The sequence below is a fragment of the Aristolochia californica genome, unplaced genomic scaffold, assembly GCF_029961685.1.
Source record: "Aristolochia californica isolate CCGP_79_NKW_82.1479 unplaced genomic scaffold, dmAriCali1.0.hap1 SCAF_2, whole genome shotgun sequence".
Lineage (NCBI taxonomy): Eukaryota > Viridiplantae > Streptophyta > Magnoliopsida > Piperales > Aristolochiaceae > Aristolochia > Aristolochia californica.
In genome coordinates this window covers 40,332,616-40,347,848 of record NW_027181881.1, presented here as the reverse complement: position 1 = coordinate 40,347,848, position 15,233 = coordinate 40,332,616, and the positions used below count along the sequence as shown (strand labels likewise).

The window sequence follows — 15,233 nt, the reverse complement described above, 5'->3', positions numbered from 1 at the left end:
AAGCCCAGATCGGTCTTAGGAAGAGCAATATAAATTTTTCAAAAGGAAGAGAATTGACGCCATCTACTCCTCATCCGACCGACTCTAGATGCTAGAGGAATTTTGTTGAATTTATGAAAAAAAGAAATACTTCATTGACTTGATGTAATCAGAGTACATGAGTCCCTATTTATAATAGAGGAAAGTAGTAGAATCCAATTATAATTAAACTACCATTGCCCCAATTACACCCAAACTCTAACACTTAAAGATAACTCCAAGCATAATTAAATAACTCAACATAAATAGAAGACTAACATAACTAAAACACCTTTAAACTAAGACTCTTATAAGACTCCATTATATTAATTTTGGTTCTGTAAGATTGCTTAATGTGAGAGTCGTGTAAGAGGCTTCCATATCTTCTCTTCAACAAATTTGTAGAAGAGTTTAGGGTTGGGCAACAAGAACTAAAGGAGGGCCAACTCGAGCTTCAGTTCCTTCTTCATATCGTCTTCAACCATTTTGTGTCGCCTCCTCCACCCAAGTACTAGGATCAGCCTAACCAAGTATTAGGTTGACCCAAAGTTGATTTATATAACTTTCTTGCTTATTTATATATAATCAACTCATTTTTTTGCTACATAGATTATTCATGAAATGAATGACCTAGACCCACTTTTTGCTTCACTTTGTATATCTTTTTGCTTATGACAAGAAGGGAGAGAAAGAACGAAAAATGAACTATGTCTTAAACTAAAAAGCTAAAATCAATATATGCATAGATTGAGGGGGGCTAACTCTAAAATTGAATTCAATCATTTTTATTCTCCTTAATGCATATGGACAATGCTAATTTTACTTTCTCTATGCTAGGTTTTTTCATCATAAAAAAGGGGGAGATTATTGACCTAGAGTTGACTCTCATCCATATTTTAATGATAACAAAACTTAATATTGCTAACAATTTGTAAATTACTCATTTAAGTTGTTTTTCATTCAAGAGATACAAAATCAAGAACTTTCTAAAAGAATCGACATATGCATCTCAAGACCTTGAGCTTTATTGATGTGTCAAGTCATCTTGAAGAAGCCCCCATAACTGAAGAAATGAAAAATAGAACTTTAGAATCCAAGTTGTATAGAAAATCTCAAGAACTCTAACCATGTAAGGGCGCAACCTCAAATCTTCAAAATTTACTTACAAATGAATGTTTTGGAGCTTTAGGACATATTTCATTCATAACATGTCTTACATATGCATGTCAAAGTTTTAAACATGTTAGAATCACTTCAAAAAGTTTTTATCATTACCTACCAATGATAGATCATCCAGAATGCAACCTGACTGAAAATATAAAGCATGATCAATCAATCAGTATGACTGATCCATCAAATATAACTAGGCCAAAATGAGCTATAAAGCATGATAGATCATTCTCATTACACTGATTGATCATCCATGTCCAGGTATTGAAAATTATTGAGCATGATCGACCATTCCTACAGTATTGATCAATCATAGAGAAGTGTGCCAAAGAGGCATATAAAGCATGATCGATCTTACACAATTCATTGATCGATCATACTTAGTTTTGCATAGCCAAAGCATCAATGTGTGATCAATTAGTCAAGGTGGACTGATTAATCAACTTATGTTTTCTAATTAAATAGACCTGCATTGATCGATCAATCAATTAACTTAAAGTCTCACAAAAATATAGTTGTTACACATGATAGATTGATCATATCTTTATATTGGTCAATCATTGAGTTGCCAGCTTTTTGAAAATGGTCAAATAATTGCTAGTTTGGCTTTGGGAAGTTATAAATACCCCACCAAATGTGTTTTATTTATTTAGCATTTATTTGAAAACTTATTGCATTTAAAGCTAATCTTAAAAAAGAGCTAGAAGCATTGCAAAATCCCTCATCTCTTAAAATTTCTTCTAGCATCACATTACGTCAAGCTCAAAATACACTCCCATTCGTGCTTCAAAGTTGGAGGCTTGGAAATTCTAAGGAGAAGGTTGCCTCTCCATCAAATTTAAGGGCGTAAGCTTTTTTTCTTTGCTACTTTTATCTTTTACTTCATAGTTTGATCTAGAGCCTTCAATTCTACATAAAAGAGTTTGTTAGAGCTAGAATCTAGCTAATAAATATTAGGGGAAATTGTTTTAATCATATATTTGAGCGTATATGTGACTTCAAAAGAGAGTCAAAATCTCTTTTGTGTAATTTCCAGCTAATAGAATTAATTAGTGAAAATTCCAAAACAAGCATTCTTGGGCAGTGAATACCACTAAGGGAACATCAATAACAAAACATCTTTGCTTTATTTTGTGGTGTGTGCATTTTTATATTTTATATTTGTTGAAAAGCATATTTATAAGAGATGACTCTCACAGCAAGAAGTCTCACAGAGCCATAATTAATATAGTGGAGTCTTACAGGAGTCTCATAGGAGGAGATCTCACATAAGAGTCTTAATTGAAGGTATTTTAGTTACGTTAGTCTTCTATTTATGTTTATTTGTTTAATTCTTTTAGGACTTATATTTTAGTGTTTAACTTTGGGTGTAATTGGGACAATGAAAGTTTAAATTCAATTGAATTCTAATTATATTCAAAAACACATAAAGTCGGTGAAGTTTTTCTCTTTTCTAGAAATTCGACATGGTATCAAAACAAATTTTGTGAGTTGACACAATCAACCAACAAAGATAGTGTGATCCTTTTCTGATCCATCATCTCTAATAGTTTAGGTTCGTATTCTATCTTTATTTCTTTCTTTCCTGTCCCAGTAACCGTTGTTTTCTTGGCATTCACACCTCCATAATATTGACGAAAGATCTTCGAGCATACTTTCCAACTTGGAGTTTACTACAAAGAGAATTTGATATTTGAAACAGCAAAGGTCATACTGCAAAAGAAGTTCGAGTAACATTAGAAAGCTTCAATTTTTTAGGCATTTATTCTATCAAAATGAGACTTTATATGGAGAATTATATGTCAAATGATAGATCTATAAGTCTATTTTTTACCTATTAAACTAATTTTCAAATTTTATTTTTCTAGAGGTAGATATAAATATTGAAAGAGTCAATGGTAATGGTAGCTAAAGAAGAAAGAGTTCTCAGTTCGGCTAGATTATATATTCCAAAACCTATCAAATTCTTTCTCTAAAAATAAGTATAGTTTATGAATAAAATTTTACTTGAATAAAAGGTATCGAAGTCTAGTTTTAGAAAGAGAAAATTTCATGTCAATTTGATCTATATGTAAGGATATATTCGCATTAGAGTCGGCAACCAGCAAGCTAAAGAATGAAGAAACTAGAGGTCATAAAAGATTCAAGAACGAAGTTTTTTATATCAAATTAAATATCTTTGATTCTAGTTTCTTAAGCAACAAACGGTTTATGATTTTGATTTATATTGTGGAGATATTGATAACAGAAATACAGAAGGTCAGTTCTACAAAAAATCTCTTTTTTTTCCTATTTTCTTTCCTATCATCTCTCCATGCATTGGTGTGAATTGAACCTCCTTTTCTCCTAGAAACCTAGTTTATTAACCAAATTTCTCTTCCAATCAGAGATTTTTATAGAATTAATCACTCCATGATGTGCTTGTTCAAGGTTTGCAAAAATTTCCTTTTTCGATGTTGTTTTCAAGTTTTGTGTTTTTGTTGCTTGGTTGTGTATTTTATGTATCGTCAACTAAAAAATGTTATACTTGGTCAAATTTATTAAGTTCTACCATTATATTCTCTCTTTGTTTAAAAAAAAAGGTCACATTCTAGAATTCATTTGGCAGTATAAGTGTTGCATAGTCGTCTCTTCTAATTAAAGTTGTTTTCCTCTAGTATTTTTTCAGTTTATTCATCACTTCAGAGCAATGCCTTGACCCACTAAATAAAAAGAGGAGTGTACCCAACAGTCAAGTCTTTTATTCTTCACCCAAGATGTTATTTGTGTTTGAATTACCTTAAAAAGTGAGTAGTTTATTTGTTAAGCCCTAAAATTGGGTCATTTTTACGCTTTTAAAATTGACCGTGTGTTGCAGACTATGAACATTTTGACTAGTGTATGGAGCTTTATCGTATGCCTAGGAGTGGTTTTCTTTTGCCACAAAGTGTTTTGTCCAAGTTAGGTCTTTATGTCATTTTTTCCCCAACTTGAAGGGGAGAAATAGAAAAAGTACAAGAAAAAGGTATTTTATTCCACATGTTATGGTAGTTTTTTTGTGACCAAAGTATTTAAGAAAGGGGGAGACCAAATGATGAGGATTTAACACCTATGAAAATTTTTTAGCCAATGAAGATTGAAGACCAATAATTTTTTTCATTGCTGGTTGAAGTTATAAACTCCAACTTGAGGGGGAGTGTTGAAGAACAGATATGGAAGAGTCTTACATGACTCCCACCGTAAGAAGTCTCACAATGCTAGAATTAATTTGGTGGAGTCTCAGAGGAGGATGTCTCACAGAAGAGTCTCAGTTAAAAGTGTTTTAAGTTATGTTAGTATTTTATTTGTGTTCAGTTGTTTTATTATTTTAGGACTTATCTTTTAGTGTTTAATTTTGGGTGTAATTGAGACAAGGGTAATTTAATTGTAATTGTATTATATTTATTTTCTATATTATAAATAGAGGCTCAATGTATTAAAATTACATTAAGTCAGTGAAGTGTTTTTCTCTTTTCTAGAAATCCAACAAGCCAACAATTTCCACGCTGAAATTTCAGGCAAGGGTGGGCGTCTCCCACCCCCATCTTCTTAAGTCCCAGAGGATGCTAGAAAGCCCTCCTCTTCGGGAGTTCAATTTGGCAATAGTGGGGGCCCTTCCCCTCAAGCGCCCTCCTTCCCCATTCCTCCTCCACCCATGAACGTCGTCTATGCGAAAGCTAAGTTTGGCGTCTGATGTTTGATTAAAAAAATTATTTTAATCTTAATTTAATTTATTAAGACATATTTTAATTAAACAAATTTATTATATATTTGATTGGTGATGTTTGATCAAATCAATCTTATATTATTATTTCATAATTTGTAATTGTATTGATTAAAATTTTTATGACTCTTATTATTACTTATCGTACTAAGCAATGATGAATTACTTATAGTCAATACCATATTTATGTCATCTAATTAAAATATTTATAATTTATAAAGACTTATAATAGCATGAGCACCCTCTTTTCTTAGTTATTTTATCCTTTCTAAATCTATTTTAACAAAGAATTCTATGAGACACTTGTCATAATGTTACACTAACACTAAACTCTACATTCTATTGTATTTTCTATAGGTCACACTAGCATAAAAAAAAAAATACATTCTCCAAGGAAAGTAGATCACCTTGGAATTTACTTCCACTTTCTCTTCCATGTGTGAAATAATTAAACACAAAAGAAATTATTTCCTTGCTTATGTATAAAATGGTAAAAAGAGGAGAATGTGATCTTAGCCACACTAACAAAAGAAAAGAAAATCCAGGAGTATGCTTCGAAATCTCCTATGCATTTCTTTTCTTTTTGTTCACGTAAGATGTTAAATCAACTAAAAATAATCGGCCAACAACTTGAGAAACGACATAAACTTCAACTTTGGATTCCACATTACACGTCGCAAGCATTTCGATCTGAGATTATAAGCTCACGCTCGAAAGAGAAGAAATATGATCGATTTATAGTGTACTTTTTATGTGATTATAGGCTCATGGTTAATCACGACAGGGCGCAGCCCGTCTGAGAAAACCCTACTCTCGACTCCTCCCCATCGAACACGAACAGGAATCCCTGCTGCATCAGATTCCCGATAATCGAAAACCCGGAACCCAAATTCACAGGCTGCAAGGCCAGGCACTGGACCTCCTCTGCCGCGCCTATAAAGTAGTTACTCGACGGCGGCGAGAACACCGCCCCACCCGCCAGCCGAAACGACAGCTGCGGCAGTCTCCTCCTCGCCGCCGAGAACGATGATGAGACGTTCACGCAGAACTCGAGGTTGGGATCCGGTGCGACCGTTCTGGGGAGACTGACCCGCCTCCTGAATGCCGATAGAATCCGACGGTAAGCTGGCTCCGGGAGGAAGGTGAGCGTGGTCCCGGAATCGACAACGGTGCCGCCGTTACCGGCGCTGTCGAGGGCCCACACTGATGAGTCGATCTTGAGCGGGACGCCGTCGACGGTGGCGGCTTCGATCCCAATGTAATAAAAGGTCGGTGACAGAGGGTTGGTGAGTAACGGAGTAAAGCGCAGTTGCTTGGAGCTCTGGTGGGCCCCGTCTCCTATGAGAAGATAGCTGGTGGGCGGCGGTGATATAGTGTAATCCAGTAGACAGTATGAGAATTTGTTTCCGAAGGATTTGCCGACCTGGGAAGCGAAGGAGATGGGTCCGCGGCCGAGTCCCAGCACGCCGCGAGCGCTGCTCAGACTGGGTCCTGAAACGCTGAATCCGCATCCGAAATCCAGATGCCGTACCTCCACATGGCTGCCGGAGCTGGCGTTCAGGGTCACCGTGTCGTGGGAGAAGAACCCCGACGTCGACGACTCGTCTGCGTAGGTGTACTGGTACCTACACGTGCTGTGGAGGACAGTGCGGTTGCAGGCGAAAGACTCGGGCGGCGCAGGCGCCTGTTGGCACGCGGGGTTGTAGCAATGGAACGGCGCGAACGTTCGGGAATGCCTCGCCCGGAATGCGCTTCCTTCTGGGCGTTTGGAGCAGTCCCGGCATGCGGTGCAGCGAACCCACACAAGATCGCTGCCGGTATCGGCGACGAGCTGCAGTCTCTGAGGCGGTGTTCCCAGGCGAAGATCAACCAAGTACTGGCCGGAACCGGTGGATGCCCCGGAAATAACGGGAGCACGCAGCGCTGCCAGCCTCTGGAAATCTGAAGCTAAAGCCTTCCGGGCAGAAAGAACCGGGTCTTTGTGGACGAGAGGGAGCTTGAGGTAATCGGATATGGGGACTCCATGAGCTCCGGAAGGAAACAGAAAATGAGAAAAGACAAGGAAACGGAGTAGGGAAAGCGGGAATATCATGGCTTCTCCTCTCACTAGCTTCAGTTCCTCCCTCTCCGGCGCAGGGAAAGAAAGAGAAGAGACCAATGAAAGCAGTAAAAAGCCAGAGAGAGCTGTGTCCGGCCTCTGGACAGGTGTGGTACTAATTTCAAAATGGTTATAGTTTATACTTTGAACGTGGGGGTGGTCGGATCACATGTAGTGACGACGAACTTTTCCTGGGTAGATCAATGCGACCGTAAATTTTGACTGCCGCATAGAGCAAATGCGAATTTTTCATATTTTACCCTTACCTTTTCATTTGGCTCATCGCGCGAGGAACATTTGGAACAGAACCTTTTTGGCTTTACAGCATCGAGCATATACCTGTCTGTCAAATGTCAATTACCTTTACAAATTGTTAAAAAGTAATTTCACTTTTTCCCATTTGGTGAAGACGAAGAGGCGTTAATGGATTACGATGAATATTTTCTGTACGTGGCAGTTTGGGGCAGATGCATGGATGCCTTATTCCACATTAATTTGGCAAAAGAAACAGGAATGAGTGACGACGCCATGACTCTCATCAGAGAGGTGAAATGAACAGATGATCGGATGATTTGAGCAAGGTGAAGGTGATGATTTACTCCTCTCCAATCAGTCAATCTGGAGAACCAAACTTGTTCGAGAATGTCTCCGTCTCTGTCGAGTGTTTGCTGTCTCCAGGCCAAAAATGGAGAGAAGAAAAAGCAGGAAGAGGGAAAGTGGAGGATGAGAAGCTAAGTATGTATGGCAGGAAGCAATGGCAGGGGAGATGCCCTGCAGAGCCAGCTGGAGGAAAGTTGGAAAAGTGAGGCTTCAATAATGGCGCTCACATGCCGCACGACGTCCCCCCCTACAGCGCACGCACCAAACTCACCCTGCGTCCTTTATCACCCCCCCTTCCCTGTCCTCCATTGTTTCATGCTTTGGAATTATTCGAGGACAAGACAGCTAGTTCCTGTGTTTTCTCCTTTCTTAGGATAACTGGAAATTAAGGAGAATGTGATTTCATTCTCGTGCTCCTCTTTATCTATGTGAAGGTGTCCTAGCCCAAGTGCAGGTCTCTTTACTAATGTACTTCACCTCCTCTGTAAAAGATGCATGAACGGACTTGAAATAGGACACTGGTGCTATGTTCTCAATTACCTAGTATTCCAATATCGAATTCACCTAACCTAGGTGATACTAGCAATGCAATAGGAGCTCCAATTAACAAAACTCAAGAGATTAGGGTGCTAAAAGAAAAAACTCAACTTGAAGTCAAATAATCAATTCAATGGCCCAAAAGTTAATGTTGAACAAAACAGAACAATTGAAAATACTCAAGCACACGTTTAGTAAAATCAAGCCAAGCATAAGATAGATTTCAAAAGAACTTAATAGATGTACTTAGCTTTAGCTTTAATTGAAAAATCAAATGAGACTTCCTTATTGAAATTTGAATGGCACATGTTGATTCCAATTGAGTTAGAAAGCTTATGAATGCACAAAATCACTATAGCAATCGACAAAATGAAATATGGGGCAAATATCCTTTAAATCGAGAGAGATCTAATGTTAAAAAAACTAGCTATTTAACCCAGAAAAATTACAATTTGTCCTTTAGCAAAAATTGACCAAAAAATAGCTCAAAATTATAAAAGAATACTTAACAGTGTTTGTCTTGAGTTCTTGATCAAAGTGTAAGGTCACTTGAAAATTTTTGAAGCCCTGCATATCTTGATAAAAGCCTAAAAGTTGAAGTGAATTTTGTCCAACGACAATTCAACAACTACACTGGTATTAAACTATTGATTACTTGCTTATGTCCTCTATTTGTCTTAGGCAATGGTGGTGGTTGGGTATTTGGATGTGTTAAATAATGGAAGAGTCATACATGACTCTCACAAACAAGAAGTCTCACAGAGTTAGAATTAATATGGTGGAGTCTAAGAGGAGTCTCATGGAAGGAGATCTCACAAAAAAGTCTTATTTAAAGGTGTTTTAGTTATGTTAGTCCTCTATCTATGGTTAATTGTCCAATTGTTCTAGGAATTATCTTTTAATATTTGACTTTGGGTGTAACTGGGATATGGGTAGTTTAATTGTAATATGATTTTATTTATTTTCTCTACTATAAATAGAAGTTCATTGTACTCAAATTATAACAAACTAATGAATTATTTCTTTTTTTTTAGAAATTTAACATGGTATCAGAGCAGTTTCTATGAGTCGACTTAGTTAACCCATAGTAATAATGTGATCCTTTTCTGATTTATCATCTCTAGTAGTTTAGGTTCGTAGTCTACCTTTTTTCTCCTTTCTTGTCCTGGTACCCATTGTTTTCTTGGTGTTTGTACCTTTATACTATAATTTCCATATTCAATTATATATATATATATATATATATATATATATATATATACACGGCTAGTCCAATACGAAAAGCCATTTGGTACGTAACATGCGAAACAACTATCTTAGTCGCCCGATCATGATCGATGGTTATACTGGTCAAAGAAGAAAGAATACTCAATTTGGCCAGATTACAGAATCTGAAAGCTATCAAATTATTTCTCTCAAAAGAAGTATATTTCATGAAAAAGTATTATATTTGAATAAAAGATATCGAAGTCTAGTTTCAGGAGTAACTTTCATGTCAATCTAATCTATATGTAAGGAGATATTCTAGTTGTCGTACAACTAGGAGTGATTTTCTTCTTCCATATTGTATTTTGTCCAAGTTGGGTCTTTATGTGTTTTTTTGTCCCCAATTTGAGGGGAGAAGTAGAAGAAGAAATACAAGAAAGAGGTGTTTTATTTCACATATTTTTTTAATTTTTATGTGACCAAAATATTCAAGAAAGGGGTAGAAGAAAAGATGAAAATTTGGATATATAAAGAATTTTTCAACAAAAAAAAGATTAAAGACCAAGATTAAAGTTCAATAATCATATTTATTGCACACTGAAGTTATAAACTCTAGCTTAAGGGGAAGTTTTAAAGAATAGGTATGAAAAAGTTTTACATGGCTTTCACCGTAACAAGTCTCATAAAGCCAGAATTAATATGGTGGAGTCTAAGAGGAGTCTCATGGAAGGAGATCTCATTGAAGAGTCTCAATTATAAGTGTTTTAGTTATGTTAGTTTTCTATTTATGTTCAGTTGTTTAATTGTTCTAAGACTTTATTTTTAGTGTTTGACTTTGGAAGTAATTGGGACATGGGTAATTTAATTATAATCTGATTCTACTTATTTTTTTTATTATAAATAGAAGCTTATTGTACTTAGGTATAATCAAGTCAATGAATTATTTCCTTTTTTCAAAAATTCAATAGGATGTTAATGTTTTTTTCATAAGCAATCAACTTCTAGAGTAGGATTTGACTTCTGAAAAAATTCCCCAACTCTTTGTTTCTTTGGCATTTGGATGCCAAATGATAAGTATTCATATACTAAGCATTTTTTTTCATTTGAGTTTTCATATTTTGGTACGGAATTCAAGTCCTTAAAAAATTCCATAACTTTGTTTTTTGGAAATCAAATTCTACTCGATGAGGATTTGGATGTTGATCTGGATTCAACTACTTAAGTATTTGGATGCCTCTCTAGAATTCGTACGCCACGTAATTTTTTAAAGTTCTTTGTTTCTTTGTTATTCAAATGTTGTTTATTGGGCATTCAACTATCGATCAAACTCTTTATTACATAAGTGATTTTCTAAACTTCTACACTCAAGTATTACCCGAGCATTTGAGTGATTAGTTACTCTGAGCCATAAATTCCTTAAAAATTTATAAAATTTAACTTAAGTTTCAAAATTGGGTCTAATGAGGATCTTGAGACCACATCTATTTATCATTCCCCTCCTTCTTGATGATGATAAACACTCCTAAAAAGAGCTAGAATCTAAGGAATGATGCATGATGATATGCATCTTTGATTTTGAAAATAAATCCCTTCTATACTTCCCCTTAGTTTAGACCAATGAGTTCTAGAAAAAAACAGAAGATTTCCTCCCCCTCAATTTTTCATCCTTCTATCAAACTTAATAAAAACTTTAGATTTCACCAACTCCTCATTTTAAATTCTCTTTTATCTCCAATTCTCCACCTTATGACATAACCAATATGCAAACAAACACTAAAATACATATATGGATCTTGACATTGAAACAAAATCATGCCCATTTCATTGTTGATTTGTGCGTATTATGAATATAACGTATCAAAAGAAAAACATATTGTCATTAAAAAACAATATCATCATGACAACAATTGCATAAAGTGGAGAGACAACAAAAAATATGTCTTCTCATTAAAAGGCGCAAAAAAAAGTTTCCTCTAGATTGTAAGAGTCTACATCTCATCAAAAGGGTGTGGAATGCCCACATTCAATGATAGCACAAGATTGTGGTCCAACCCGCTAATTAAAGTGATTATATCGTGTGTGAGTATAGGGGGTCCTTTCAATCTCAACAAGAGATGTTACTTTTGATAGTAACAAAAGAGTTGTCAACATGAACTGACACACCAGGAGTAAGTGCCTTCTATCCAAGCTAATCATCAACAACTATTGGAGCCTTCTAGGTTCCTTGATCATGTTGGTGATCATCACTTTGCATATGCTCTAGAGAAGATACCTCAACTAGAGCTGAGTGGTGATGCTCTGTTGCTCATCTAGGGTGAAGTGATAGTTGCCTGAAAGGATTGGATCAAACTCAACATTGTCCTTTAACCCTAGCAATAAGGTCCTATCCATGTGCTCTTCCCCTCTTAGCTTCTTTTTTCTTGGTTACCTCTTCTTCTGCTTTAGTTGCTTTTCTTCTTCCATCTTAGCATCATTATCATCCAATCTATTAATGATGCCTACTCTCTCTGCTCTTCCTCATACATAACAATCTTATGGTGTTTGCATCCACCTTCCTCTCAAGAGCCCATTCTCTAAGTAAGAGATTGCTCCATGGTACATCTTAAGGCCCTCATCTCAATGTAAATCTTCAGGAATTCACATAAATTATTCTCCTCAAAAGACGCCTAGGGGTAAGGAACATCAACTTCTCTCTCACTCCTTTTTTTCACTCTCCTCACTATCAATGGTCTCACCCTCTCTCCCGCAGAGTCCTTGAAGCACTTTCATATTGATGAAGTATTTCACTTTTCTTAATTTGAAACCTCCCAACATATTATTATCCAAGAAGAGGTTAGTAATGAGCTACCCATGGACAAGTGATATATCCCTCCTTGTTCTACTGTTGTACATGGCATCATGTATATAAGTACCCAAATCCAATTTAATTTCTTTCTGAATGGAATGTAGATATTACTTTGTCTATCAATCTCATAGTCTTGACATATTTTGCATTTGTGGTGTATCTAATAATGAAGGCCAACATTCAATCTACTAGAAACAACTTTCCTATTTCAAATGTCTTGGCCTCATAAGGTACTTGCTTTAGTGATTTTGTGATCAAATGAAGAGAACTGTCTTTGAGTTTACTTGAAATAAAGGATTTCCCTCTTTTTTTTTTTATCCCAACTAGCTTATTACTTGAGAAATGACAATGCTTTTCCTAGGGTCATGGGTGGAGATTGTTCTTTCTCAAGAAAGTTTGGGATGACTTTCCCACATGTGGGCGTAGAAGCACTGGACAACTAGGTCATTTACAATGTGTGTCAGGCTCATAGAAAACCATCATTTCTTGCTTGTCAATTAAAGGTTTAATTCTTTTTAAACTATTCTATAAGCTTCTTTTTTATGGGATTTCCCCAAAAAATATCCTCTTCCCAATCTCAAATACAAAATAAATACTCAAAGTAAGCATCAAGATGGCTATAGTTTCTCAGATTCTTACCTAGCAATTTTTATTGGTTTTCTAGAAGTTTTGGATCTTTTTTTAAATCCTAATCCAACCTTTGGCATTTGGAGATGGTAGTATGGGTACTAATTGGGAGGTTCCCTAGTTTGAAGAAATTTGAAAGGAGATTTTATAGACTTGGTATGACAAGATCTCTTGGTTGGAGGACTAATTTTTTATACTCATCCAATTGCCCATGTATTGGGGATGCAAAATCAACAAGATTTGAAGGATTTTGAGAAAAAAACTTCTCAGTCAGAAAGAAGATAAGTAAATAATGACCTATCACATTCACTTAGGGCTTTTATAATGCTAATAGTTGAATGCCACAATGCCACACAATTAATTTTCATTTATGTTTCTTTATGGCATTCAAATAGTAGGTTAGTATTCAAATGGTGGGACAAAATAAAAAAATTTGAATTGTTCATAGAATTTGAATGGTTAGCTTATCATTTGAATGCTAGCAAAATTGTAAGTTTGGGAAATTTCTGACAATATGTCTAAAATTTAAATGCCCATTAAATGACAACTTTCTGAATTTTTTGTGAACCTTCTCCAACATTGAATGCTCATGCTCACCCCTTAAAGCTTATTTTTTTAAAATGGCATGTCTATCAACCCTAGTTCGCTCCTAATTTTTGAAAAAAAATCAAAGGGGAAGGATTTTGTGAAAATATTAGTTCATTTTTCAAAGTTGTAACAAATTTCCTTTCAACTAGGCTTTTTTTTTTTACATAATCCCTACGAAAGAGATGCTTAATTTTTATTTGATTTGTTCTACTATGATACACTAAATTAAAAAATAAGTCAAACTAGATTGGGATAGAGTCAAACTTTTATTATAATTACAAAAGGGTTTGTCACATCCAAAGAACTTAGGTGCAACAAAGGGCAATTGACATGTACTCTGCTTCATGTTAGATTATAGGGTTGCATGCTTAGAAGGTTTAGGTTTTGAGAGAAGAAGATGAAAAAAGAAGAAGAGAAGAGAGAAAGAGAACGCTAACTCTGAGTAGAGGCTAAGTAAGATGAGAAAGGGAGAGATTGAGAGCACTTAAATAGAGTCCTCCCCCTTACTTCTTAATTATAGATGTGAAGGCTAGAAACCCTAATACGCGAATGAAAGAAAGAACTTAAACTTTTATATAATTACAACTTATGTCACTCACTCACTTAATTAAATATAATGTCATTATCTTCTTGAACACTCCCCTTGAAGTTGGTGAGGAAACATCAAAGATTCCTATCTTGGAACATGTCTTTGGGATAGGTTTTGCAACAATGACCTTTATAAAGATGTTTGCTAGTTGATTCTTAGACGGGATGTATTGCATGGATATTACGCCGGCTTGTAGCTCTTCTCAGAACAAAGTGACAATCTATGTTGATATGTTTCATTTTTTCATGAAACATTGGGTTGATTGTGATGTGAAGGGTTATCTGTCATGAAGTATTTAAGTTAAATAGCTCACTTACTACATGTGCTATAGACTTGTACTTTGTCTCTACACTTCACATTGCCACTACATTCTATTTCTTGCTTCTCCATAAATTTCCTCCAACAGTTTTACAACAATTGGAGGTGGATTTCCTATTATCCGAAGTGCCTACCCAATCTGCATCTGCAAAAACCTCAATATCAGTGTGTCCATGACTTTTAAATAATAACCATTGATCAGGGTTTTTCTTTAAGTACTAGAGAATCCTATGCAGTGCCATCTGATGAGAATGTTGAAGTCGATGCATGAATTGATTGAAAACACTTACTAAATAAAATATATCTGGTCTCTTTGCCTTCAGATAAATAAAATTTCCAACTAATTGTTGGAACTACCCAACATCAACATCACTATGAGTTTTAGCACAAAGTTTAACTTTCAGCTCCATAGGTGTATCAACTAGCTTACACTTGAGCATTCTTATTTCTTGTAACAGATCAAGAACATATTTCTTTTGTGACAAACTATGTCACAACTGGATTGGAGGACTTTTATACCTATTAAGTATTTGATAAACTCTTAAGTCTTTTCTTTGGAACTCTTTGTTCAAGTCCTTTTTGACTTGCTGAATACCTCTATGGTCACTACCCGTAATAACAATGTTATCAACATATACATCCATGAGAATATTCCCTTAGGTGGTATTTTTGGTGAATATAGAGTGATCACGCTCACACATCTTGAATCCAAGTGAGTGACAACCGTGGTGAACTCATCACCAAGCTTGTAGAGATTGTGTGAGCCCACAAAAGGCATTTTTTAATCGACAAACCTTCTCCCCCTCAACCATATAATCAGGTGTTGACTCATATAGACCTCCTCAATAGGTCACCATTAAAAAACACATTCTTAACTTCCAACTGATATACAGCC

General features: G+C 35.6%; 2 protein-coding genes across 2 annotated transcripts in view; one reads left to right on the top strand and one right to left on the bottom strand.

The window, feature by feature from the left end:
• Nucleotides 1-5,647: 5,647 nt before the first annotated feature.
• LOC137956296 (aspartyl protease family protein 2) lies at nucleotides 5,648-7,160 on the bottom strand. The gene has a single exon (XM_068803734.1). The coding sequence runs from the start codon at nucleotides 7,020-7,022 to the stop codon at nucleotides 5,706-5,708; it is 1,317 nt and encodes a 438-aa protein (XP_068659835.1). The 5' UTR covers nucleotides 7,023-7,160; the 3' UTR covers nucleotides 5,648-5,705.
• Nucleotides 7,021-15,233, top strand: part of LOC137955064 (uncharacterized) — a 29,590-nt gene continuing 21,377 nt past the window's right edge. Inside the window, exons 1-2 of the mRNA XM_068801936.1 lie at nucleotides 7,021-7,135; nucleotides 7,438-7,574. Of these exons, the coding sequence (XP_068658037.1) occupies nucleotides 7,021-7,135; nucleotides 7,438-7,574 (252 nt within the window). The remainder of the gene's footprint in view (nucleotides 7,136-7,437; nucleotides 7,575-15,233) is intronic.

What these genes read in the sequence shown, in the direction of transcription:
- LOC137956296 (XM_068803734.1), bottom strand. Translation starts at nt 7,022, where the DNA reads ATGATATTCCCGCTTTCCCTACTCCGTTTCCTTGTCTTTTCTCATTTT.